The sequence below is a fragment of the Theropithecus gelada genome, chromosome 11 (assembly GCF_003255815.1).
Source record: "Theropithecus gelada isolate Dixy chromosome 11, Tgel_1.0, whole genome shotgun sequence".
Classification (NCBI taxonomy): domain Eukaryota; kingdom Metazoa; phylum Chordata; class Mammalia; order Primates; family Cercopithecidae; genus Theropithecus; species Theropithecus gelada.
Genome location: NC_037679.1, coordinates 81351243 through 81377970, shown reverse-complemented (window position 1 = coordinate 81377970; position 26728 = coordinate 81351243). Strand labels below are relative to the sequence as shown.

Sequence of the window (26728 nt, the reverse complement as noted above, 5' to 3'; positions counted from 1 at the left end):
CATTAACTTCCTGAAGGAAGTTCTTCAGGCTGAAAAGAAGTAACACCAGAGGGTAATTCAAATTCACATAAAAACAAAGAGCACCAATAAAGGTAATCACGTAGGCAAATACAAAAGACAGTATCATCATATATTTCTTGTCCTTGATTCTAATTAGAATAAAATACAATAGCATAAGATAACATCTATAAGATTGCAGTTTGGGCTATAACATGTAGAAATGTAATATATTTGACTATAACAACATGAAGGAAATGGAGGTGAGAATGAAGCATACTGGAGAAAGAAAATGACACCAAGACCAGGCATAGTGCCCCACAGCTGTAATTGCAGCACTTTGGGAGGCCGAGGCAGTAGGATTGCTTGAGATCAGGAGTTCAAGACCAACCTGGTCAACATAGTGAGACCCCACCCCAAAAAAGAAAGAGAGAAAGGAAGAAAGAGGGAGGGAAGGAATGAAACCAGAAAGTAAATCAATTCTTTTCTTTTTTTTTTTTTTTTTTTTTTTGGAGATGGAACTTCTTATTGCCCAGGGTGGAGTGCAATGGTGCAATCTCGGCTCACTGCAACCTCTGCCTCCTGGGTTCAAGCAATTCTCCTGCCCCAGCCTCCCAAATAGCTGGGATTACAGGTGCGCATCACCACTCCTGGCTAATTTTTTGTATTTAGTAGACACGGTGTTTCACCATGTTGGTCGGGTTGGTCTCCACCTCCTGAACTTAAGTAATCTGTCCACCTCGGCCTCCCAAAGTGCTGAGATTACAGGCATGAGCCACAACAGCAAATCAATTCTAAAGGAAGACATGAAAGGAACCAGAAATGGTAACTAAGAAGGTTAACAAGCTTAAAAAAAAAAAATTTTTGTGCTCTCCTTTTTACTCTGCAAGACATGGAGTATATAAAGTAGTAATTATAACAATGTATTGTTGGGTCTGTAACATGTATGTTTATAATAAAATTAATATTTATAACAATTACTACAATCTTCATAACAAAAGTAGCACAAAAAAGAAGAAATAGAGCTAGACTGGCAAGAAAGAACATGATATACAGGATGGAAGATGGAAGATTCTTTTTTTTTTTTTTTTTTTTTTGAGGCAGAGTCTCGCTTAGTCGCCCAGGCTGGAGTGCAGTGGCGCGATCTCGGCTCACTGCAAGCTCCGCCTTCCGGGTTCACGCCATTCTCCTGCCTCAGCCTCCCGAGTAGCTGGGACTACAGGCGCCCGCTGCCTCGCCCGGCTAATTTTTTGCATTTTTAGTAGAGATGGGGTTTCACCGTGTTAGCCAGGATGGTCTCGATCTCCTGACCTCGTGATCCGCCCGCCTCGGCCTCCCAAAGTGCTGGGATTACAGGCGTGAGCCACCGCGCCCGGCCAGATGGAAGATTCTTACAGCACTTTATGTGCCAGAATACATCTTAGATGGATTAAAATGTTAAACCAAAAAAGGTTTTCACACCCAAGGGCTGAAATGAAAAGGGCTGTTAATTTATAATCTCTCAATCGACTCAAGAAATTCAGGCCGGGTGCGATGGCTGACGCCTGTAATCCCAGCACTTTGGGAGGCTGAGGCGGGCAGATCACTTGAGACCAGGAGCTCGAGACCAGCCTGGCCAACAGGGTGAAACCCCATCTTTACTAAAAATATAAAAATTAGCCGGGCATTGTAGCACATGCCTGTAGTCCGAACTGTAGGCGCAGGCATAAGAATTGCTTGAATCTGGGAGGTGGAGGATGCAGTGAGCTGAGATCACACCACTGCACTCCAGCCTGGGTGACAGAGCGAGACTCCGTCCCCGCCAAAAAAGAAATTCAATCATTCCGAAAATCTTGGCTGGTCAGGGAAGTGGGACTCAGTTGTACTTTGAGTAGATGGTTAGAGTAGAGCTAAGTTCAACCCTTCAGAAAAGAGGGCTGAACACTAAATCTAAATGCTGCCAGCACAGCTAACAGCCTAGTGGGGCCTTAACCATTCCTGGGGGTGGGGGATCCAGGAGAGACTCAGTCTCAGGACCTTTTTTTTTTTTTTCTGAGACAGAATCTTGCTGTATCGCCCAGGTTGGAGTGCAGTGGCGCCATCTCGGCTCACTGCAAGCCCCACCTCCTGGGATCACATCATTCTCCTGCCTCAGCCTCCCGAGTAGCTGGGACTACAGGTGCCCGCCACCACGTCCGGGGCTAATTTTTTTGTATTTTTAGTGGAGACGGGGTTTCACCGTGTTAGCCAGGATGGTCTCAATCTCCTGACTGCCCGCCTTGGCCTCCCAAAGTGCTGGGATTACAGGCGTGAGCCACTGCGCCCAGCCAGCCTCAGGACTTTTAATGGAAGGCCACAGTGTGGTCTAGGCTTGTGACCCTACTGCTCTGACCACTTGCCCTGGTTCAGGTTTCCATCCTTACCCTGGGGACGGGCAGAGCCGGGGATCTATACGCAGCCGCAACTTGGCCAGCTCTTCTGCAGAGGCCCTTGGCGTCTGCAAGACGGTTGAAGGCCCCGAGATGACAGACAGCTCCGACTCTCCTGACTCCTCCACCTCAGACTCCAGAGATCCTTCGACCTCTTCAGTGACCCCTCCAGCAATGTCTTTGATGACATCTTCGCCGACCTCTTCAGGAGATTCCTCAACTAATAATTCTGAGCTGGGAGAGGGCTTGACGATCTGCAGGAAGACAGAAACTCGTCCAAGGCTGCCGTCCTCAGGACACGCTCAGCTGATGCCCGGGGGTGTCTGTAACACAGCTCCCGACACCTGGGTGAGGTTCACGCATGAGCAGACACACCACGCCAGGAGGCAGGAAGGCTCTTAGAAACCCAGTTTTGTTTTTTCTGAGAGACCTATGTTAAGAGCAAAAGCAAGAACCACTTCTACGTGGGAGCAGGAGACAGGCGTCATCACATTTCCCCTAGTCGGATGGTATCCTTGGGTTTTCTTCTGATGTGGAGGGAGATGGGAGGTGTTGTAGAAATTGCAGAATGGGGCCGGGCGCGGTGGCTCACGCCTGTAATCCCAGCACTTTGGGAGGCCGAGGCAGGCGGATCACAAGGTCAGGAGATCAAGACCATCCTGGCTAACACGGTGAAACCCCGTCTCCACTAAAAATGCAAAAAATTAGCCGGGCGAGGCGGCGGGCGCCTGTAGTCCCAGCTACTCGAGAGGCTGAGGCAGGAGAATGGCGTGAACCCGGGAGGCGGAGCTTGCAGTGAGCTGAGATCTGGCCACTGCACTCCAGCCTGGGCGACTAAGCGAGACTCTGTCTCAAAAAAAAAAAAAAAAAAAAAAAGAAATTGCAGAATGGGGCTGGGTGCAGTGGCTCACGCCTGTAATCCCAGCACTTCGGGAGGCTGAGGATCACTTGAGCTCAGGAGTTCCAGACCAGCCTGGTCAACAAGGTGAAGCCTCATCTCTACTAAAAATACAAAAATTAGCTGGGCGTAGTGGTGGGCACCTGTAATCTCAGCTACTGGGGAGGCTGAGGCAGGAGAATCGCTTGAAGCCGGGAGGCAGAGGTTGCAGTGAGCTGAGATCACACCAGTGCACTCCAGTGAGACTCTGCCTCAATAAATAAATTAATTAATTAAAAGGATTTTCCTGGGGCCCACGAAGCGGTTCAGCCTTCACAAGAGCCTCCCACACTCCCAGGGACAGCCCAGGGCACACCTCGGCCAGCTCGCCTGTGTCCTCATCCGCTTCACCTTCTTCGTCTCTCACAAAATCGTACGTCACATAATAGCTATAAGCAACGAAAGGGCCTTCGGGCCCAGGTTCCGGGTCTAGGACAGAGGTGTCCAGGACTCCTCTGATGTTTCCGATGGTCACCACAAACTGCGCCTCCTGTGCCAAGAGATCTGCAGAGAGGAATGGGCAGGACAGGGGGCCCCATGGAATGGAAGTTGGCAGACAGAAAACAAGAGGGCTGGGAAGGCACAGGGCCCTGGATTCTCTCCAGCACTCAGGGCTGAGCCTTGGTGAGGCAGTCAGGTTTAGGCCACTGCTCCGGCAAGCTGGCCTGGAGTGATCTGGGTGTCATTATACCCCTCTTCAGCGTGTCTTCCTGATCTGTATATGGGAATGATAAGGACTGCTCTGCAGAAGGTCACCTTAGTATTATCTAGCACGTCACAGTGACCTGAAGAAGCCTCCAGTGCACCTTGCAGCATGAACCACAAGGGGGTGATCTCCAGCCACCAGGGAGGTGAAGAAGCTGATTGAAATAACTGTCCCAAGTCCCTACAGGTTTTTTATTTTTTATTTTTTTAGAGACAGGGTCTCGCTCTGTGGCCAGGCTAGAGTGCAGTGGTGAGATGATAGCTCACTGCAGCCTCCACCTCCTGGGCTCAAGTGATCCTCCCGCACCACCTCTTTTTTTTTTTTTTTTGTCTCGCTCTGTTGCCTAGGCTGGAGTACACTGGTGTCATCTTGGCTCACTGCAACCTCCACCTCCTGGGTTCAAGAGATTCTCATGCCTCAGCCTCCCGAGTAGCTGGGATTACAGGCACTTGCCACCATGCCCGGCTAATTTTTGTATTTTTAGCAGAGATGAGGTTTTCACCATGTTGGCCAGGCTGGTCTCAAACTCCTGACTTCAAGCGATCTGCCTGCTTCAGCCTCCCAAAGTGCTGGGATTACAGGCGCGAGTCACCGCGCCCAGCCTCCCCCTCTCATTTCTGTCTCCAAATCCCAATCACGGAATCAAAGCCTGGCGGAAAACTCTGGCCCAGAAGAGAGGCTGTACCTGACTAGGGTCTGGGTCAAATGGGGAGTTGCAGGACAGAGGGGTGTGCGGACCCAGGAGGGCGGGGCACAGCCAGGCGGAGGCTGGGGTGTCACGCGCCACCCGCTCCCTGCCTGCCAGCACCCTCACCGCCATTGAGGCTGAGCCCCCGGAAGAGATGCTTCTCGTTGGGAGACACAGTGATGTCGTCCAGCACGCAGAGCTGGGCCAGGCTGTCGATGGTGAGGCCGCGGTAGTAGGGCACCAAGGCCAGTGGGTTTCCCTGCAGCACCAGGAGTCGCAGGTGCCGGAGGGTCCTCAGGCTGGCAACCATGCTCTGCAGGTCTGTCAGGTCATTGAAGCCCAGGTCCAGGGAGACGAGGTTGGGCCTGGAAGGTAAGCAGGACCGTCTGAGGGTCAAGAAGCCAGGTGAGCAGGGGACAAGCAGCCCTGCAGCCAAACCAACGGTGGGCCTGGGCCTAAGGACTCTGCCCACCCATGGCCTGCACACCCTGTCCTACCCTTGACCCAAGTTAACCCCGGGTCGGGAATGAGTGCCTGGCTCTTCGTCTCCACTCTCCGTAGCACTGCCGCCCTCAGTCAGAGCCACAGAGACGCCCCCACCGACCTCCCCTCGCGGGACTCCTCTCTTCTTGGCCAAACCTCTCAGTAGCTTCCGTAGAGCTTTGCACACTGCGTGCGTCTAGGAGGCTCTGCACAAATACTACGGGCAGACTGGATGGCACAGCAGGGGACAGCCACCGTGGGGGAGCTGTGGACAGGGGCAGGAGTGGACAGGGCAGGAGTGGGGTTGACGCTGGGGACTGGGAGGAGGGAGTCAGAGGCTGGAGGGCTGGGCGTCCTAGAAGCAGGAGATGGCGTCTCAAAGGCAGACTGGGGCAGGACCCCAGGAGGCAAGGGGGCTGGGAGGGGCCTGCAAAGGGCATGGGCCGAGGCCTGTGGCCAGACCAAGACACAGGGCAGGGGCAGGGTGAATTTCCTGCTGCCACAAACTAGAAAGCGACTTGATCTCAGCTCTGAGAACAGACGAAAAACACAAGCGGCCGCTGCCAGCACAGCGTCCCCCAATCCTAGCCTCACTCTTCCCCTAAGAGCAGAAGAGAAGAGGAGGAAGAGGAAAGCAGGGTCCGAGAGGGGCTTCCCTTCCCTGCTGCATCCGCCCGCTCCAGGCATGCAGAGGGTTGGACCCCCCAAGGGCGTGCCCTCCAGGTTCCTTGGGGGAAGGAAAGGGGGGAGGCGGTTCTACCCCTTCCGTCCTTGCTGGACTGCTGAAGTCCTGGGACTTCTCACAGCATGCTTTGCAAAGCCTTCCTCTCCCAGCTTCCTTTGATGGCCCTTTCTGGGTGGTCTCTGGTCCCCCTCCTACCCCTCAGGTCCAGGATGTTAAGTTTTCTGCCGCTCACCCACGGAGGAAACCAAGCTGAGTATCAACTGGGAGCTGAACCGTCTGCAGGCTCCTCACGAGCCTGAACCTTCAACAGCGATGGAGCAGCTGGCGCCAGGAGGGCTTGGTTCCAGGGCAGCGGTTCTCAGCTTGGGGGATTTTGCTGCTCAGGGGACATTAGGTACTGTCTGGAGACATTTTTGTTTGTCACAACTAGCAGGGAGGTGCCCCTGGCATCTGCAGATGCAGGCCAGGGATGCTGTTCAATATCCTACCATACCCAGGACAGCCCCACAGCAAAGAATGATGGGGCACCAATGCCGGCGAGCCCAAAGGGAGAAACCCTCCTCTAAAATATGGCACCAGGCAAAGTGCAGTGGCTCATGCTTGTAATCACAGCACTTTGGGAGGCTGAAGTAAGTGGATCACTTGAGGTCAGGAGTTCAAGACCAGCCTGGCCAACATGGTGAAACCCCATCTCTACTAAAAATACAAAAATTAGCCAGGTGTGGTGGTGGGTGCCTGCAATACCCGCTACTTGGGAGGCTGAGGCAGGAGAATCGCTTGAACCTGGGAGGTAGAGGTTGCATAGTCGAGACAGCACACAGCACTCTAGCCTGGGCAAGAGGGAAACTCCATCTCAAAAAAAAAAAAAATTTAAAATAAAAAAATTAAAAGACGGCACCAAAGCAAAGGCTTTCACACCCACCACCTCTTGTTCTCTGGGCTTTTTGTTTACAAAATCCCACTGAAGGGGGATTCAGAAAAATAAACCGTAAGGCTGGAGTTAGCAGCCAGCTGGGAGTTACAGAAAAGACCAAAGCTGAGCTCTCACGCCACCGGGGTAAAATCGCCTCAGCCTGATACTTAATCCCTCCCTCTCGCTTTCCACCTGGGCTCCGGAGTTACCAGTGATCAGCGGTGACGTAGAGACTTTCCAAGGGGCCTAGAAGCTTGTTGTGGCCTAACCCCAGGTGCTGCAGGCTGGCGGGCGGGTGGGCGCACAGACACTCCATGCTGCTGATCTCATTGCCGTAGAGCTCCAGCACCTGGGAGACCACACGGAAGGCCCGGGACGATAGGGCGCCAAGTCAGCGCTGAGGATCAGGCCCCTCCCCTCCGTCCCGCAGAATTTAGTAGAGGAATCACAGATTACTCACACCCGGCCTCCCTGGCGCCACCCGGCCTCCCTTTAAAAAACCCAGGAAGAAAAGATTCCTGCAGCAGGTCTCTGGAAGTTTCTTTGCCTTTTGTGAAAGACCCTTCAACATCTGGAATGGGGGGTGATGTTGGATTGGCAGTGGGGATCTGCATAACATCTGGCACCTTCTCAACCCATAGGAATGTGTCCCTGGGAGGCCCAAAGGGCCCCTTGATGGATAAGGCAAAAATCCAAAGCTAACCTTCCTTGCTTGTAGTTCTCATCCACGGCCTCACACACCTTTTTTGTTGTTGTTGTTTGCTTGCTGGTTTGGGCTTTTTAAATTTTTATTTATTGTTTATTTATTATTATTTTGAGGTGGAGTCTTGCTCTGTCGCCCAGGCTGGAGTGCGGTGGCACAATCTTGGCTCACTGCGACCTCCGCCTCCTGGGTTCAAGCGATTCTCCTGCCTCAGCCTCGAAGAGTAGCTGGTATTACAGGCACCAGCCACCACGCCCAGCTAATTTTTGTATTTTTGTAGAGACGGGATATTCCCATGTTGCCCAGGCTGGTTTCAAATTTCTGAGAACAGGCAATCTGACCACTTCAGCCTCCCAAAGTGCTGGGATTACAGGCGTGAGCCACCGCACCTGGCCTGTGCCACATTTTTTGTTTGTTTATCTGTTCATCTGTTTATAGACACTTGAGTTCTGTCCACCCTTCTGCTATTGTGAGTAAAGCAGCTCTGAACTCTGGAGTACAAGAATCTGGCTAAGTCCCTGTCTTACAGTTCCCTCATGGATACACCTAGGAATGGAAGCACTGGGTCATACGGTAATTCTATGTTAAACTTCTAGGAAAGTGCCCTACATTTTAAAAGCCTGGAGCTGGGCCCTACCCTCCACCCACACTGGCCACATCTATGTGGGGTAGGGTAGAGCAAGGCCTCTGGGCTGCGGTGGCCCAAATACTCCAAACAGACCAGGGCTCCTTCACCTTGAGTGTGGGGGGCAGATTGGTGGCATCCACCTCCTTGATTCGATTGGCGCTCAGTACCAACTCCTCCAGCTTTAGAAATTTCAGGAGGTCTTTATCCACCAGGGTGACCTGGAAGAGGGGAGAGGAAGTTGAGGGCTATAGCAGGCAAGGGAGCACAGGCACAGAACCCATGTCCACATTAGGAAGACAGCGGCTCCTCCATCAGTTACCTCCCCTCCCTCCCCACCCCCTGCTTCCCTGGAAGCCGTTCCCGCACTGCATTGTTCTGCCAAGATCCAAGAGCCTCTCCCAACCTCCATCCTTCTCTGACCACAGGCGGTGCGTGATTTCCAGGCCAATGACCTGTGTCCTTTGTTGGACCATAAGCCACCTGTGAGGGCAGGAACCTCTCTCCTTTCTGTCTGCCCCAGAGCCACAGTGAACTCTGGGCACTGCAGTCAGTCAAGGTGTCCAGGAATCACCCAGAGCAGGGTCTGACTAGAAGCTGCAGTGACCCATCCATGACTCCTCAGTTCCTGTGGCCTCAAAGACATCGGGACCCTTTCTAGCGGGGCCTCCCTTCTCCAGGGTCACCAACTGTGCCAGTCTGCCAAGGACGGAAGGGGTTCGTTCCCAGGACACGAAACCTTCTGCACTGAAACTGAAAGTCCCTGGCAAACTGCTACCAGTCACCCTATTTGTCCCCCAGTGCCGTGTCACTTCCCAGTGGCTCTGGAAAAAGAAAGCCAAGCCTGGGGAAGGCTGAGACCAAGTTTCCAGGCAATGTTTGGGCTGGCTTGCTGACTTTATTTATTCATTGAGACAGAGTCTCACTCTTGCTTGCTTGCTTGCTTGAGACAGGGTCTCATTCTGTCACCCAGGCTGGAGTGCAGCGGTGTGATCATGATCACTGCAGCCTCTACCTCCCCAGCTCAAGTGATTCTCCTGCCTCAGCCTCCGAGTAGCTGGGGTTACAGGCGTGCACCACTATACCTGGCTAAATTTTAAAATTTTATAGAGATGGGATCCCACTATGTTACCCAGGCTGGGTCTCTAACACCTAGACTCAAACGATCCTCCTGCCTCAGCCTCCCAAAGTGCTGAGATTACAAGCACCAGAGAGCCACCTTGCCGAGCCTGGGCTCTGTTACTGATACAAACAAAAAATGCTTTTTGGTGACAAATTAAAATAGTTGGAACTACACCAACCATCCTCCACCCTGACTTCCATGGTTTAAATGAAGTAAAACTAACACAGACCGTTTGGAAAACCTTTACTAGAACCCAGGAGAGTCCACTGCAGAACTCAGCTGTGGAAGATGTGCCATGATGGCCTCCAGGGGTAAAGGAAGAAGAAACGCGAGGCTGACCGAGTAGCTGGCCCTGCCTGGCACACAAGCCAGGGAGATGAAGCAGAGGGCAGGCTGGCCTTGGCTTCAGCCCCCAGGGCAGGATCCCTGAGGCACTGTGGGGAAGGGTCCCCTCCCCCCAACCTCCCTTAGGGAAGCGGCCACCCTAGCATCACCCCCCTACGTGCCCAGCACTCACCTCCTTGTCTACCACCCGCAGGGACCGGAAGTAGGAGTAGAAGAAGGTGTCTGTGATCATCAGCGGGTTCCGGATGGCCAGTTCTCTCAGGAAACTGTCTTCAGCATTCGAGTCGTTCAGCAGAGCCCAGGGGGAGTGGGGGCTGCGGACCAGTCCCAGCAGGGCCTCCACCGTCTCCTCCCCGGGGCTGACCACATCCTCCTCTTTGGGGACCAGCTCTCTCCATGTTCGCCAAGTTTGAGGAAGAAAGCGCGACTTATTCTGCAGTGGCAGAGGTGGGGATTTCTCTAGGTGTGACACAGCCCCCTTAAGGACACCAAATGCTCAAAACAGAACAGATCATAAAACTGGATGATTAGGGATCAAGTTTAGAAATCTAGAGAGTGGGCCGGGCACGGTGGCTCACGCCTGTAATCCCAGCACTTTGGGAGGATGAGCCAGGCGGATCATGAGGTCAGGAGATCGAGACCATCCTGGCTAACACGGTGAAACCCCGTCTCTACTAAAAATACAAAAAATGAGCCAGGCGTGGTGGCGTGTGCCTGTAGTCCCAGCTACTCGGGAGGCTGAGGCAGGAGAATCGTTTGAACCCGGGAGGTGAAGGTTGCAGTGAGCCGAGATCACACCACTGCACTCCAGGCTGGGTGGACAGAGTGAGACTCCATCTCAAAAAAAAAAAGAGAAAAAAGAAATTTAGACAGTAATCAATAATTTTGATGGATTATTAGCCATGGATATAACTACAGATGAGGTGAGATACAACATAATTAAAAGATCCCATTCCTTTTAAAAAGGCGGGCGGATCACTTGAGGTCAGGAGTTTGAGACTAGCCTGGGCAACATGGTGAAACTCTGTCTCTACTAAAAATACAATAATTAGCTGGGCATGGTGGCAGCTGCCTGTAATCTCCGTTACTCAGGAGGCGGAGGTTACAGTAAATCGAGATCGCGTCACTAAGCTCCAGCCTGGGCAATAGGCCTTCCTGGGCTACACCTGGGCTCCCCTCGTGGTTGAAGCCACGGAAGGGAAGGGTCTAGGACTCTGGAGACAGGTGGGATGCAGGGGTAACCCCTTCTCCTGGACCCAAGGTCACAGGCTTCAGGCTCAGAGCCACGTCTCACACTGCCTCAGGCTCTCATTAAATGCTCGGAGGCTGGGAAAAGTTGTGGCACTTTGCCCAAAACAAAAGCTTTTCACCCCAAAGGAACCTGCCCACTGGAAATCTGGGGTGTTGGCATCGAGTCAGGGAGAGGCCCTGGCCCAGGTCAGCTGAGGACGGGCCCCGCTCTCCTCCCCCCCGGCAGTGCCCACGGCCCGGTCCCCACCTTCACCCTCGAGCCCCACCCACCCCCACGTTGGCGGCCCCCAGAATGCGCAGATCCGAGGCCTCAGGGACCAGCCTGCCCCGCTCGCCCGGGCCCCGTGCCTCCCCGCAGCCGGTCCAGGCCCCCAGAGTCCCAGCCCCGGCGCCCGCACCCAGCTGCCGGCGCCGCACGGGAACTCGCGCAGACACAGCTTCCGCAAGTGCTCGCGCACGGCCGCGCTCACGGTCCCGGTCCCGGGCCGCTGAGTGCCAGGCCAGGCCTCAGACTCGGACTCAGACTTGTAAGACGCCTCCATGGCGGGGCTGCGTTGCCAGGCAACCGCCAGGACGCGTGCGCGGGGGCCGGGGCCTCTCCAAGCGCGCTCACCTGCCCCGAGGAAAAAGCCCCCCATCCGGATCACAGACAACTCGGCCCCAACCACCTGGGTTTTCTCTTCTGCCCTCATCTACAAAAATGGGATAACAGCTGGTGGTTCTAAGTGCAGCAGCTCCCGCAGGCAGTGAGCGCCGTAGCTGACCTGTTTCTTACCTCCTGTCAAGCACTCCCCACGGAAAGTCATCCTATACCCATCTGACAGCTGGAGAAAGGATAAGAGGACCCAAGGTCAAACCTCTCGACTCCAGCCAGCCAGTGGGTTCCAGGGTGGGTCTCTCTAAGCCTGGAGTCAGGGGTTTCATACTGTCTGCCTGTATAACTGTTAAAGCACCCAGTCCTCATTTTATGTTTTTAACTTTTTATTTATTTTATTTCATTGAGACAGAGTCTCACTCTGTCGCCCAGGCTGGAGTCCAGTGGCGAGATCTCGGCTCACTGCAATCTCAGTGTCCCGGGTTCCAGCGATTTTCCCGCCTCAGCCTCCCTAGTAGCTGGGATTACAGGCGCGCATGACCACTTCCGACTTTTTTATTTTTTAGACCGAGTTTCACTCTTGTTTTCCAGGCTGGAATGCAATGGCACGATCTCGGCTCACTGCAACCTCCGCCTCCCAGATTCAACTGATTCTCCTGCCTCAGCCTCCCGAGTAGCTGGGATTATAGGCCCCTGCCACAACGCCCCGCTAATGTTTTGTATTTTTAGTACAGACAGGATTTCACCATGTTTGCCAGGCTAGTCTCGAACTCCTGACCTCAGGTGATCCACCGCCTCGGCCTCCCAATGTGCTGGGATTACAGACGTGAGCCACTGTGCCCGGTCTAACTTTTTGTATTTTAGTAAAGATGGAGTTTCACCATGTTGCCCAGGTTGGTCTCAAACTCCTGGGCTCAGGCAATCCACTGGCCTCAGCCTCCCAAAGTGTTGGGATTACAGGTGTGAACCACCACGCCCAGCCATGAAGCTTCTTTTATAAGGACATTAATTCCATTCCTGAGGAGCCCCCACACTTAATCACTTCCCAAAGGGCCCCACCTCTTAATACTATCACACTGGGCATCAGGTTCTGACAAATGAATTTCGGAAGAACACATTAACATCTCTCATTCTTTTTAACTATACGATATTGGGACAACTTTACTGTTATTAGAAAAATTAGGCTGGGTGGCTGGGAGCGGTGGCTTACCCTGTAATCCCAGCACTTTGGGAGGCCGAGGTGGGTAGATCACGAGGTTAGCAGATCAAGACCATCCTGGCTAACACGGTGAAACCCCATCTCTACTAAAAATATAAAAAATTATCTGGGCGTGCTGGCAGGCGCCTGTAGTCCCAGCTACTCCTGGGAGGCTGAGGCAGGAGAATGGCATGAGCCCGGGAGGTGGAGCTTGCAGTGAGTGGAGATCGTGCTACTGCACTCCAGCCTGGGCGACAGAGCGAGACTCTGTCTCAAAAAAGAAAAAAAAAGAAAAATTAGGTTGGGCATGGTGGCTCATCCCTGTAAACCTAGCACTTTGGGAGGCTGAGGTGGGTGGATCACCTGAGGTCAGGAGTTCGAGACCAGCCTGGCAAACATGGTGAAATCCCGTCTCTACTAAAAATACAAAATTTAGCCAGGCATGGTGGCATGTGCCTATAAACCCAGCTACTTGGGAGGCCGAGGCAGGAGAATTGCTTGAACTCATGAGGCGGAGGTTGTAGTGAGCCAAGATCATGTCACTGCATTCCAGCCTGGGCAACAGAGCAAGACTGTCTCAAAAAAAAAAAAAAAAAATATCCAAAACAGGGAGTTAAGGCAAAAAGATGACCATGTGTCCTTTCGAAAAAGAAAATATCCTTTTTTTTGGGGGGGGGACAGGGTCTCACTTTGTTACCCAGGCTACAGTGCAGTAGCGTGATCACAGGTCCCTGAAGCCTGGACCTCTTGAGCTGAAGTGGTCCTCCCACCTCAGCCTCCTGAGTAGCTGTGACTACAGGCATGCATCACAACGCCTGGCTGTTTTTGTATTTGTAGTAAAGACAGGGTTTCACCATGTTGCCCAGGCTGGTCTCGAACTTTTGACCTCAAGTGATCCACCCACCTCAGCCTCCCAAAGTGCTGAGATCACAGGCGTGAGCCACCATGCCTGGCTCTCAAAGAATAAAATAAATATCTTTGAGTCCATAGTGATATAAATAAATCAAGGAGATGAATCACAGACATGGCTCCTGCGATTTTAATGGAGCAACAGATGGACAATGTGCAGTGAAGGAAGAGAAGACTGAGAGGGGAAATCAAGCATCCTGTTTGGAACAAGTTAAGGTCCAGATGCCAATGGGCATCTACTCTGTCAAATCAGCCATTGGTTAGGAGTAAGAGCTCAGGAATGAGGTCAGGTCTGGGCGGACCACAGAACCCAAGATGCACAGAATGGGCCCAGCCAGGAAGTCCTTCCACCCTTCATCCCAAGTCCCCCTGCAGCCACCACTGTCTCTTATCTCTTCCTTCTCATCCAAGCTTCTTGACACAGTGATCTATGCTCACTTTTTCTTTTTTTTTTTTTTGAGACGGAGTCTTGCTCTGTCGCCCAGGCTGGAATGTAGTGGTGCAATCTTGACTCACTGCAACCTCCACCTCCTGGGTTCAAGCGATTCTCCTACCTCAGCCTCCCGAGTAGCTGGGATTACAGGCGCCCCGCCACCATGCCCAGCTAATTTTTGTATTTTTAGTAGAACGGGGTTTCACCATGTTTGCCAGGCTGATCTTGAACTCCTGACCTCAGGTGTTCCACCTGACTCAGCCTCCCAAAGTGCTGGGATGACAGGTGTGAGCCACCATGCCTGGCCTATGCTCACTTTTTCCTCACTTCCCAAACCACCACGATATAACTGCCACACCAACAATTTATTCAAACTCTCCCAGCAAAATTTCTGTGACCTCATGTTGCCCAATCTAGTGAATCTCCGCAGCCTTTATCTTATTTGACCTCTTCGTGGCTTTTGATGATGCCAACCATTTCCTCCTTCTTGAAAAACTACTTTTCATCTTATTCCATGACAGCATGTGTTTCTGGTTACTTTTCTTTCTCTCTTTTTTTTTTTTTTTTTTTTCTTTTTTTTTTGAGATGGAGTCTCACTCTGTCACCGAGCTGGAGTTCAGTGGCGCGATCTCAGCTCACTGCAACCTCCGCCTTCTGGGTTCAAGCAATTCTCCTGCCACAGCCTCCCAAGTAGCTGGGACTACAGGCACATACCACCACACCTGGCTAATTTTTTGTGTTTTTAGTAGAGATGGGGTTTCACCATGTTGGCCAGGATGGTCTCGACCTTCTGACCTCGTGATCCGCCTGCCTTGGCCTCCCAAAGTGCTGGGATTACAGGTGTGAGCCACCGCGCCCAGCCTTCTTTTTCTCTTGAGAGTGCCTTCTCCATGTTCTAGATTAAATCATCTTCTCCTTGTCCTGTTAATGGAGGCATGTCCCAGGGCTCCATGCTTGACTTCCACACCTCACACTGCTCGTCTCTTACTGGCTTATAGTTTTATCTGCCAAAATACCTTGATGGCACCCACATTTACGTCTGTAGTTCCCTCCTTCACGCTCCAGATGCACACGTCCGATGGCCTGCTGTATGTCTTCAGCTGAGCATCCATAACGCTTCCCATTCACTATGTCAAAAGCTGAATCAGGCCGGGTGTGTGGCTCGCACCTATAGTCCCAGCACTTTGGGAGGCCAAGGTGGGTGGATTGCTTGAGCCCCGGAGTTCAAGACCAGCCTAGGCAACAGAGCAAGATCTTAATTCTACAAAAAGTTAAAATTCAAAAGTTAGCCAGGCATGGTGGTGTGCTGTGTGCCTGTAGCCCCAGCTACTCAGGAGGCTGAGGCAGAAGGATCTCTTGAGCCTAGGAGTTTGAGGCTGCAGTGAGCTGTAATCACACCACTGCACTCTAGCCTAGGTGACAGAGTGAGACCTTGCCTCTTAAAGAAAACAAAACAAAACAAAACAAAACCAGCCAACCAACAAGCAAAGAGCTAGAATTCATCACCTCACCCAAGCCCCAAAGGCCTTAGGCCTGTAATCCTCTCAGTTTGTACCAGTGTCATTCTTCCAGCTGCCCAAACCAAAAACCTAGAAGTTGTCCTCAACTCTTTGCTCTCCACTATCCCCATATCCAATCAAACACCACTTCTGGCCTGGCGCCATGGCTCATGCCTGTAATCCCAGCACCTTGGGAGGCCAAGGCAGGTGAATCACAAGGTCAGGAGTTCAAGACCAGCCTGGCCAACATGGCGAAACCCCATCTCTACTAAAAATACAAAAAAAAAAAAAAAAAAGGCCAAGTGTGGTGGCTCACACCTGTAATCCCAGCTACTCAGGAGGCTGAGGCAGGAGACTCGCTTGAACCCAGGAGGTAGAGGTTGTGGTGAGCTGAGAGCTGAGATCGTGCCACTGCACTCCAGCCCAGGTGACAGAGCGAGATGCTGTCTCAAAAACAAAACAAAACAAAACACAACAACAAAAAAGTCACCTCGTATGTATTTTCCCTCCTAAACATTTCTACAATCCATCCACACCTCTTCATCTCCACTGTCACTATTACCCTGTTCTCACGCCCACCTTTGTGCATGCTGATTTTGAGGTATCAGTGGGACATTGAGGTGGACATTTAGGTCTGGAGTGTGAAGGAGACAGACACTAAAGTATGAGGAATCCAGATCACGGGTGGAGTCCATGGAGCTGGGGAGGGGGCAAAACGGATCAGGATGAAGTTGTTTTAGGAGAGGAACAAGAGGTTGTCAGGAAAGTGGAAGTGGCTGGCAATGTTTCATGCTATAGATGGGTTATGTAAAATGAAGGCTGAAACCCCGGGAAGGCTGACAACATGTGGTCTCTGGGTACTGTATTAGTTCTCTATTGCTGCCATAACAAATATCACAAACAGCAGTTTAAAACCACAAATGCAGCCAGGCGTGGTGGCTCCCTCCTGTAATCCTAGCACTTTGGGAGGCCAAGGTGGGTGGATCACTTGAGGTCAGGAGTTCAAGACCAGCCTGGCCAACATGGTAAAACCCCATCTCTACAAAAAATACAAAAATTAGCCAGGCATGGTGGCACGCATCTGTAATCCCAGTTACTTGGGAGATTGAGACAAGAGAATTGCTTGAACCCAGGAGGCAGAGGTTGCAGTGAGCCAAGATCATGCCACTGCACTCCATCCTGGGCAACAGAGCCATACTCCATCTCAAAATAATAAATAAATAAATAAAACCACACATGTGGCCAGGTGCAGTGGCTCGTGCCTATGATCCCAGCACTTTGGGAAGGTGAGGTGGGATTGCCTGAGCCCAGGAGTTCAACACCAGCCTGGGCAACATGGTGAGACCCCATCGCTACAAAAAATACAAAAATTAGCCAGGCATGGTGGTGGAGGCCTATAGTCCCAGCTACTTGGGAGGCTAGGGTAAGAGGGCTACTTGAGTCTGGGAGGTCAAGGCTGCAGTGAGCTGTGATCATACCACTGCACTCCAGCCTGGATGAGAGAGCAAGATCCTGTCTATTAAACACACGCGCACACACACACACACACACATTTTCTTTCTCATAGCATCTGTAGGTCAAAGTCTAGCATGCCATGGATAGATTATTTGCTCAGGAACTCACTGAACTAAAATAAAGGTGCTGGCTGGCTAGGGTTCTCATTTAGGTCTCAGCATCCACTTCCAAGCTCAGTGGTTATTGACCAAATTATTTCCTTCTCGTGCTTTCCACGCTGCCCCCACCATCTTCAAGCCAGCAACAGCAGGTGAGCTCTTCTCTTGCTCGGAATCCCTCTGACCTCCTCTTCTGCTTGATGGGCTTGTGGGATTGTGTTGGGGCGGCCCAGGGAACCCAGGAAAATCTATTTTAGGTAAACTGAATAGTAACCATGACCATACCTACAAAATCCCTTTTGCCATGCAATGCAACATAATTATGGCAGTAAACACCTGCGGATGAAGGTCATGCCTACCATGGACTCTGCTAGAGGATTTTGATTAAATTAGTGGGGTGGTGAAAGCCATATTGTGGTGGTTTGGGAAGTAAAGAAAAAGTCAGTGGTGGCTGGCGGCAGGGGGACTTGGGAGGATGGGTGGGAGGGCTTCCTGGTGTGTCCCCTCTGTGCATCTTGGGTTCTATGGGCCGCCCAGACTGACCTCATCCCAACATGGTGAAGCTCCATCTCTACTAAAAATACAAGAATTAGCCAGGCATGGTGGTGCATGCCTGTAATCCCAGCTACTCAGGAAGCTGAGGCACGAGAATCGCTTGAACATGGGAGGTGGAGGTTGCAGTAAGCTGAGATTGAGCCACTTCACTCCTGCCTGGGTGACAAAGTGAGACTCTGTCTCAAAAAGAAAAAAAAAAATGCTACTACTAATAATAAATAAAGTGCCTCAGGGCCAGGCATGGTGACTCATGCCTGTAATCCCAGCACTTTGGGAAGCCAAGGTGGGAGGATGGCCTTGAGACCTCTCCAAAAAAAACAAAAGACAAAACAATTAAGAAAAGAAAAAAATAAAGTGCATCCGATCCTTTGTTTCCCTACTGAAAGCGGTCCAGCACTGCCTCGTCACATGTGGAATAAACCCAGGCTCTTTTTCCCAGCCTCAGGCCTCTGTGATGGGGCCACAGCCCGCCTCCCCACCACCCTCCTGTCCTCTCTCGTCACCGAGGCTGCCATGACCCTCTTCCCGTTCTAGGAACAGCATCGAGCTCATTTTCGCCTGAGGACTTTGCACTCCTGTCCTGTCGCCTTGGAACACTCTTCTCCCAGGTCTTCGCAGGACCGGCTCCTTCTTGTCTTTCAGTCTCTGCTTCAATGTTGTCACCTCTCAGAGAGACTTTTGCTGATCACCTGACTAAAAGTATCCCGCCCGTCACTCTCCAACTGTAGCAGTGCCTTCTAGCTTATTTATGAATGTTGTTGCTATTGTCTGCCACGGCCCACTGCAATGCCGGGCCCACAAGGGCGGGGACCCTGTCTAACTTCTTCGCCACTATTCCCAATACCCTAGAAAAGGGCCTGATCAAAGCTGGCACTAAAATATGAATAAGGAGGCCGGGTGCAGTCGCTCATGCCTGTAATCTCAGCACTTTTGGAGGCCAAGGTGGCAGGATGAGCCCAGAAGTTTGAGACCAGCCTGGGCAACATGGTGAAACCCTGTCTCTACGAAAAAATTTTAAAACTTAGCCGGGCGGGCTGGGCGCGGTGGCTCACGCCTGTAATCCCACCACTTTGGGAGGCCGAGGTGTGCGGATCACCTGAGGTCGGGAGTTCAAGACCAGCCTGGCGAACATGGTGAAACACCATCTCTACTAAAAATACAAAAATTAGCTGGGTATGGTGGCACATGCCTGTAGTCTCAGCTACTTGGGAGGCTGAGACTGAGGCATGAGAATTTCTTGAGCCCGGGATGCGGAGGTTGCAATGATCAGGCCACTGCACTCCAGCCTGAGTGACAGAGCAAGACTCCATCTCAAAAAAAAAAAAAAAAAAAAAAAAAAAGATATGAACAAGGATTTCAAGCAATAACTCTGGAGCACAGCCTCTGGTTCTGGGCCCTGAGATTGCAGAGGCACGATGGAGAGTCCAGTGATGTCCAAGGATACACGGAGTTGAGATGAAGCCTTCGACCCACCACACTCACAGCAGTTACGGGGCCGTCCCTGCACACCAGCGTGGGCATATACTGCAGAAATTTCCAGAGATACCGCATTCCGCACATCTCACGCCAGATTCGCATTTCCTCCCCAGAAATTCCCTGTGGGCGCTGGCCTTGAACTCCTGGAAGTCACCTGCTCCTTGGTGGTACGGTTGTGTCTGTCAACCCTGGGCTTCGAAAGTTTGTCTAGTCAAATCAACAGGTTCCTTCCACGAAGAAAGGCAAAGATGCATGCATGTGTCTTTTTGTGAAGTATGTGTGTGTCTGAGTCAGGCATCTGCCCACCTTGAGGGTAACCTCAGCATTTCCTTTCAGCCCTTTCACTCAGCCGTGGCCAGCAGAACTTTGTGTGTTTTCTGGAGAAAAGCTGAGTAAATGGTTTTGCCATGGGCGGGACGCTGACTGCTCTTCCTCCTCACCCTGGCCCTTTATATATCTCCAGGCAGCCATGGCGAACACATCTGGCTCCAGAAGCCCCCACCGAAGCTGGCCTTGCTCTCTCTCGCCATGGCCTCTCACTCAGGTATTGCTCGCTGGTCCTGGTGCTTCCGGAGTCTTGGGCATCATCTTATCTCACCAGGAAGATTCTGGAAGCACTGCCCCCAGGGTTGGCTCAGCACAGCTGCAGGGGGAGCCGGGGTGGACAGGGGTGTGTGATGCATGCGTTCACGGCATCGTTCTCTCTCCAGGCCCCGCGACGTCCGTGCTGTTTCTGCTCTGCTGCCTGGGAGGCTGGCTGACCTCCCACACGTTGCCCGTCCATTTCCTACAACCAAGTGATATACAGAAAATAGTCGAGGAATTACAGTCCCTTTCGAAGATGCTTTTGAAAGATGTGAGTGCCCTAGAGATTTCTTTTCTAAACGATTTCTTTAAAATGCCTTCCATTGCCCTCCGAAGAGGTTCATCTCTCCAGACCTGAAGCCAGGGCTGTGGCTATGCCAAGAAGGGATGGGGGCAACTAGACAGGAGAAGATGGCTTTTTTTTTTTTTTTTTTTTGAGATAGAGTCTCACTCTGTCACCCAGGCTGGAGGGCAGTGGCGCGATCTTGGCTCACTGCAAACTCTGCTTCATGGGTTCAAGCGATTCTCCTGCGTCAGCTTCCCGAGTAGCTGGGAGTACAGGCACATGTCACCACACCTGGCTAATTTTCATATTTTTAGTAGAGACAGAATTTCTCCATGTTGGCCAGGCTGGTCTCGAACTCCTGACCTCAAGTGATCCGTTTGCCTCGGCCTCCCAAAGTGCTGGGATTACAGGCGTGAGCCACTGTGCCCAGCCAAGATAGCTTTGATCAAACAAACAAATACCCAAACTTGGAAGCAATTCATGAAATTGGCATTACCCTTCTCATCTGCCTTGGCATTTAGACTTTAGCCTTGGCTTTTATAAAAGGCAGAGGTTGTTACCAACCAAAGATGACTGGGCAGTTCAGGTTGATGAGGTGCTGCTGGCAATTTGGTCTGACTCAAAAACGGTTAGTCCTTAGAAAGAGGGCAGGGAGGGAGTGGTCTAGACTCCTTGGTTTGTTTGGGAAAACTCTCCCCTGTATCTTGGATGCCTTTCTGGACAAGCCTAACACTATCCTCTCTAAGTGGGGCGTACGTGGCTTTAACACAGAGTACAAAGGGCGGAAGTCCATGGAAGGCCAGATGTGCTACAGTTTCCACCACCCTGAGCACGTGAGAGTGGGTTCTGGAAGGCTGGGGAGGCCTCAGCTGGATGGGTCAGTGGTTCTGAGCACAGGCTTCAGGACTGCAGCCACCTAAGCTCTAGTTTCATCTGGAAATGGGGTTACTGATAGCACAGCCTCATAGGGTTGTGACATTGATCAGATAAATATATCCACCAGGCGGGTTGTGGAGGAAGCATGCAAACATTCACTGTCAGGACTTGCAGCTGTTATTGCAAACCCAACACTCACCATTTCTCCTCATTCCACAGGTGAAGGAAGACAAGGGGGTGCTCGTGTCCCAGAATTACACGCTGCCGTGTCTCACCCCTGACGCCCAGCCGCCAAACATCATCCACAGCCCAGCCATCCGGGCATATCTCAAGACAATCAGAGAGTTAGACAACAAATCTGTTATTGATGAGATCATAGAGCACCTCGACAAACTCATATTTCAAGATGCACCAGAAACAAACATTTCTGTGCCAACAGACACCCATGAATGTAAACGCTTCATCCTGACTATTTCTCAACAGTTTTCAGAGTGCATGGACCTTGCATTAAAATCGTTGACTTCTGGAGCCCAGCAGGCCACCACTTAAGGCCATCTCTTCCTTTTGGAATGGCAGGAACTTAAGGAGCCTTAAAAAGATGACTGACAGCTAAGTGTGGGAACTCTGCCGTGATTCCTTAAGTACATTTTTCCAGTGAATAATCTCAGTGACCCCTCAGATGGGCTAGTCCTGGGAGGACTGAGATGTAAATTTGTGAATTACCTTGAAAAACATTAGGTTATTGTTATTAGTCTTGGTATTTATGGAATGTTTTTCTTCAGGAGGCTTAAATCTTACTTATGATACCTTTGTGAGGGCAGGAGGTGGCAGCTATGTTAATTTATTGATATTTATTGTACTAAAAGTTGTTAATGCTCCCTGCGGGAGCCCTTGGAATCTATTTAATAAATTATATTGAATTTTTCTCATAATCTGTGATGCGTTTTGTGAGGGGCTTGACATTGGCAAATGGGACTCCAAGCTGGGTAGCGTTGTGGCAGAGGGTGGATGGACATGCTCTAGAAAGAGGTATCACTTTACCACTGTCATTTCTTCCCACTGGACAGGCTCAATAAAAAATAATGACCCTGAGCTGGGCACTGTGGCTCACACCTGTAATCCCAGCACTTTGGGAGATAAAGGCAGGAGGATCACTTGAGCCCAGGAGTTCAAGACCAGCCTGGGCAACATAGTGAGACCCCATCTCTATTTCAAAAAAGAAAGAGAAAAAAACTAATGACTTTGGCGGGGCATGGTGGCTAGTTTCGTCTGGAAATGGCAATGGTGATGGCCACAGCCTCATAGAGTTGTAACGCAGATCAGATATCCCAGCACTTTGGGAAGCTAAGGCTGGAGGACTGCTTGAGGCCAGAGTTTCAGACCAGCCTGGGCAACATAGCAAGATCCCATCTCTAAAAAAACCAAACCAAAACAAAACAAAAAAACCAGCGTGGTGGTGTGCTACTTGGGAGGCTGAGGTGGGAGGATTGCTTGAGCCCAGGAGTTTGAGGCTGCAGTGAGCTAGGACAGCACCACTCACTCCAGAGACAAAGCAAGATCCCAGGAGCAATAAATACTCATTGAGCATTTTCTCTATGCCAGGTCATGTTAAGTACCATCCTCTTTTCATAGGTAGGGAAACTGAGGCAGGAAGTCAGTCACTTGCTCAAGGCCACACAGCTATTAAGGAGTGGAACCCAGATTCCAGCCTGAGCTTCTCTGCCTTACCCAGCCTTTGACCCTCCCTGGGCAGTGGCTGGGTCTCACAGGCCCTCGATGCCAGGTGCAGCATGCAGCAATCTTACAGTGTCCTCTGCACAACTCTCCACTGGGTTTTCAGGGCCTAGGGGATTTCTTCATAGCCAGGTCCAAAGATTTTGTCATTTGAATCATCGTTAAGTCCACAACTGTTAAGGCTTCTTAGAGATCACCCAGACTCAAAGCCTGGTCTCTGGGCCAGCAGCAGCAGCAACAGCCCGTGGCAACATCTTAGAAATGTCAATCATCGGGTCTCACCCCAGACCTACTGAATCGGAAGGTCTGTGGGTGGAGACAGCAATCTGGGCTTTGTGGAGCCCTCCAGGGGATTCTAACACACCCTAGAGTTTGAGAACCACTAATCTTGAGTCAACCAGCACCTACATCTTCATCTTATCTCTGGGGAAACTGAGGACCAAAGAGGTGTGGTTTGCACAAGTTCACACTCAAGAGGGGATGTGGTTAGGACTCTGAGACATGCACTTCAGTCTTGGACTTCTCATTTTTATTCTCGCAGGTATTTCTACTGTAGTCCCCTAGCAGGCTTTTTTTTTTTTTTTCCTTTAGAGAGTTTCACTCTGTCACCTAGGCTAGAGTGCAGTGGTGCGATCTCGGCTCACTGCAACCTCCGCCTTCCAGGTTCAAGCGATTCTCCTGCCTCAGCCTCCCAAGTAGCTGGGATTACAGGCGCCCGCCACCACGTCTGGCTAATTTTTTGTATTTTTAGTATTTTAGTAGAGACGGGGTTTCACCATGTTAGCCAGGATGGTCTCGATCTCCTGACCTTGTGATCTGCCCGCCTCGGCCTCCCAAAGTGCCAGGATTACAGGTGTGAGCCACTGCGCCCAGCCCCATAGCAGGCATTTAAGCCCCCAGATATCCTAGTCTCCAAGGATGAGGTTTTGGTGATCTTTCCAGAAAATATCCAGTGTGGTGGACTTCTCTCTCTCTTTTTGACTGTCCTACATCAGAACACCTTTACATATATTAGAAAAATTATCGCCGGGCGCGGTGGCTCACGCCTGTAATCCCAGCACTTTGGGAGGCCAAGACGGGCGGATCACGAGGTCAGGAGATGGAGACCATCCTGGCTAACACAGTGAAACCCCGTCTCTACTAAAAAATACAAAAAACTAGCCGGGCGAGGTGGCAGGCGCCTGTAGTCCCAGCTACTCGGGAGGTTGAGGCAGGAGAATGGCGTGAACCCGGGAGGCGGAGCTTGCAGTGAGCCGAGATCACGCCACTGCACTCCAGCCTGGGCGATAGAGCGAGACTCCGTCTCAAAAAAAAAAAGAAAAATTATCTAAAACTGGGAAATAAGGCAAAAAGATGACCATATGTCCTTTCTTTTTTTTTTTTTTTCAGACGGAGTCTCGCTCTGTCGCCCAGGCTGGAGTGCAGTGGCCGGATCTCAGCTCACTGCAAGCTCCGCCTCCCGGGTTCACGCCATTCTCCTGCCTCAGCCTCCCGAGTAGCTGGGACTACAGGCGCCCGCCACCTCGCCCGGCTAGTTTTTTGTATTTTTTTTAGTAGAGACGGGGTTTCACGGTGTCAGCCAGGATGGTCTCGATCTCCTGACCTCGTGATCCGCCCGTCTCGGCCTCCCAAAGTGCTGGGATTACAGGCTTGAGCCACCGCGCCCGGCCAACCATATGTCCTTTCAAAGAATAAGGTAAATACCCACAAGTTCACTGTGATATAAACAAATAGTTGGGCCAGGCGTGGTGGCTCACACCTGTAATTCCAGCACTTTGGGAGGCTGAGTCAGGAGCATCACTTGAGGTCAGGAGTTCAAGACCAGCCTGGGCAACATGGCGAAATCCCATCTCCACAAAAAATACAAAAACGAGCCGAGTGTAGTGGCGCACTCCTGTAATCCCAGCTACTTGGGAGGCTGAGGTATGACTTGCTTGAATCTGGGAGGCAGAGGTTGCAGTGAGCCAAGATGGTGTCACTATACTCCAGCCTGGGCAACAGAGTGAGACCCTGTCTCAAAAAAAAAACCAACAAAAAATAAAGATAAAAATAAATGGTTGATGAGATAAATAAATGAGGGAAAAGGGACAAATGTTCCTTATAGAATTCTAATTAATAAATCATAAATACAGAGGAATGAGGGAAATAGAAAATCATCATTAGAACACCACAGTAATAACGGCCTCAGGCAGGATCCACAGAAGAATGCTGAAGTTAGCAGGTGAAACTTTAAGGAGAAACAGGAAATCTGCACAGCCTCAAAGAATCTCCCTTCAAACCATGGTGGTGGCTTTAACATATGTCCACAAAAATTCGATATTCCTCCCTCCAGGAGGGGGGGGCTTAACTCCCCTCCCCTTGAAGGTGGGTGGGACTTGGTGACTCCCTTCTAAAGAACAGACCACAAGAGGGAATACAGCAAGGTGGCAAGGCGGCAGGGGAGATGCGTCTCAGACATCACCTCTGGCCAGTGAGCCCACGCTTGGATAGCACGCGCCCTTCACGTGACACAATGAGAAGGTACCTCCCTCACTTCTCTGTGATCTTCCAAAATCACCATCCCAGTCCCATCAGGAGAAAACACCTGCCAAGCCCAACCTAGGGTCATTTCACAAAATCCTTGACTGGCACTCTTCAAAAGTGTCAGGGTCATGAAAAACAAGGAAAGGCTAAGAAAATGGTCACAGATTGAAGACTAAGGAGATACAAGCACTAAGCACAATGTGGGAACCTGGACTGACTCTTGGACCAGAAAATAGACATTAGTGAAAAAAATGGAGAAAATTCAGACAGCTGGTAGTTTAGTGATTTATATCCTATGAGTGTTAATCGCTTAGTTTTTATAAACATGCACAGTTATTTAAGAAATTCCCACTTAGGGGAAGCTGGGTGAAGGGTATACGGGAAGTGTCTGTACTGTCTATAACTTTTCTATAAATCTAAAATTACTTAAAACAGGTCAGGTGCTATGGCTCACCCCTGTAATCCCAGTGCTTTAGGAGGCTGAGGTGGGTGGATCACTTGAGTGATCAGCTTGAGACCAGCCTGGGCAACATGGCAAGATTTCAACATGGTGAGAGCCCACCTCTTTTTTTTTTTTTTTTTTTTTGGAGACAGAGTTTTGCCTTTGTTGCCCAGGCTAGAGTGCAATGATGTAATCTCGGCTCATTACAATCTCCACCTCCCAGGTTCAAGCAATTCTCCTGCCTCAGCCTCCCAAGTAGCTGGGATTACAGGCATGCACCACCACATCTGGCTAATTTTTGTATTTTTAGTAGAGATGGGGTTTCACCATGTTGGCCAGGCCAGTCTCAAACTCCTGACCTCAAGTGATCCACCCACCTCAGCCTCCCAAAGTGCTGGGATTATAGGCATGAGCCACCATACCTGGCCTTCCCACCTCTTTTTTTTTTTAATTACTTAAAATATATATATATATATATATATATATTTTTTTTTTTTTTTTTTTTTTTTTTGCCAGGTGCGGTGGCTCATACCTGTAATCCCAGCACTTTGGGAGGCTGAGGCCGGTGGATCACCCGAGGTCAGGAGTTGAGACTAGCCTGGCCAACTTGGTAAAACCTCATCTCTACTAAAAACTACAAAAATTAGCCAGGTGTGGTGGTGCACACCTGTAGTTCCAGCTACTAGGGAGGCAGAGGCAGGAGAATTGCTTGAACCCGGGAGGCAGAGGTTGCAGTGAGTGGAGATTGCACCACGGCACTCCAGCCTGGGCAACACAGTGAGACTCCATTTCAAATTAAAAAAAAAAATTTTTTTTAAATTCAGTTCCTCAGTGTCCACATCTTGAGTGCTCAACAGCTGCACTGGCTAATGGCAACATTATTGGATAGCACAGACACAGAACATCTCCATTACCGCAGGCAGTTCTATTAGATGGCATTGTTCTCAGAGAATGGAACTTTGTTTGACGTATTATGTATTATTCATTAGGTCCCAGGGTCTTTGAACTTAGAGAAAACAGATAAGATGCAAATGATCTCTACCAAGTAGAGAAGATGACTCCAAAGGTTATGGTCGTATTGACTGTAGGGCGTGAACCACTTTCGCATCTAACAGAGCTGTTTGATTCTGGCATTCTTTA

At 50.8% G+C, this 26728-nt stretch overlaps 2 protein-coding genes across 3 annotated transcripts in view; one reads left to right on the top strand and one right to left on the bottom strand.

Moving 5' to 3' along the window:
- LRRC43 (leucine rich repeat containing 43) overlaps positions 1-26493 on the bottom strand; it is a 35869-nt gene extending 9376 nt beyond the window's left edge. The window contains exons 1-7 of one of the 2 annotated variants that reach the window (XM_025402751.1): positions 26428-26493; positions 9786-10046; positions 8256-8366; positions 7027-7166; positions 4863-5101; positions 3659-3846; positions 2400-2659 (exon numbers count right to left, since the gene is read on the bottom strand). In XM_025402751.1, the coding sequence (XP_025258536.1) occupies positions 2400-2659; positions 3659-3846; positions 4863-5101; positions 7027-7166; positions 8256-8366; positions 9786-9845 (998 nt within the window). In that variant the 5' untranslated portion in view covers positions 9846-10046; positions 26428-26493. Of the gene's footprint in view, positions 1-2399; positions 2660-3658; positions 3847-4862; positions 5102-7026; positions 7167-8255; positions 8367-9785; positions 10047-11262; positions 11425-26427 lie in introns of those variants that run through there. The other variant, XM_025402750.1, reaches the window with a different exon arrangement.
- IL31 (interleukin 31) lies at positions 19652-21820 on the top strand. Its single transcript, XM_025402752.1, has 3 exons — positions 19652-19686; positions 19853-19998; positions 21109-21820. The coding sequence occupies exons 1-3, from the start codon at positions 19671-19673 to the stop codon at positions 21436-21438; spliced, it is 492 nt and encodes a 163-aa protein (XP_025258537.1). The 5' UTR covers positions 19652-19670; the 3' UTR covers positions 21439-21820.
- Positions 26494-26728: the final 235 nt, after the last annotated feature.

Bases quoted from the DNA above. Each gene is read 5' to 3' on its own strand.
- IL31 (XM_025402752.1), top strand. The intron at 19,999-21,108 runs GTGAGTGCCCTA...CTCATTCCACAG, and splicing joins CGAAGATGCTTTTGAAAGAT to GTGAAGGAAGACAAGGGGGT.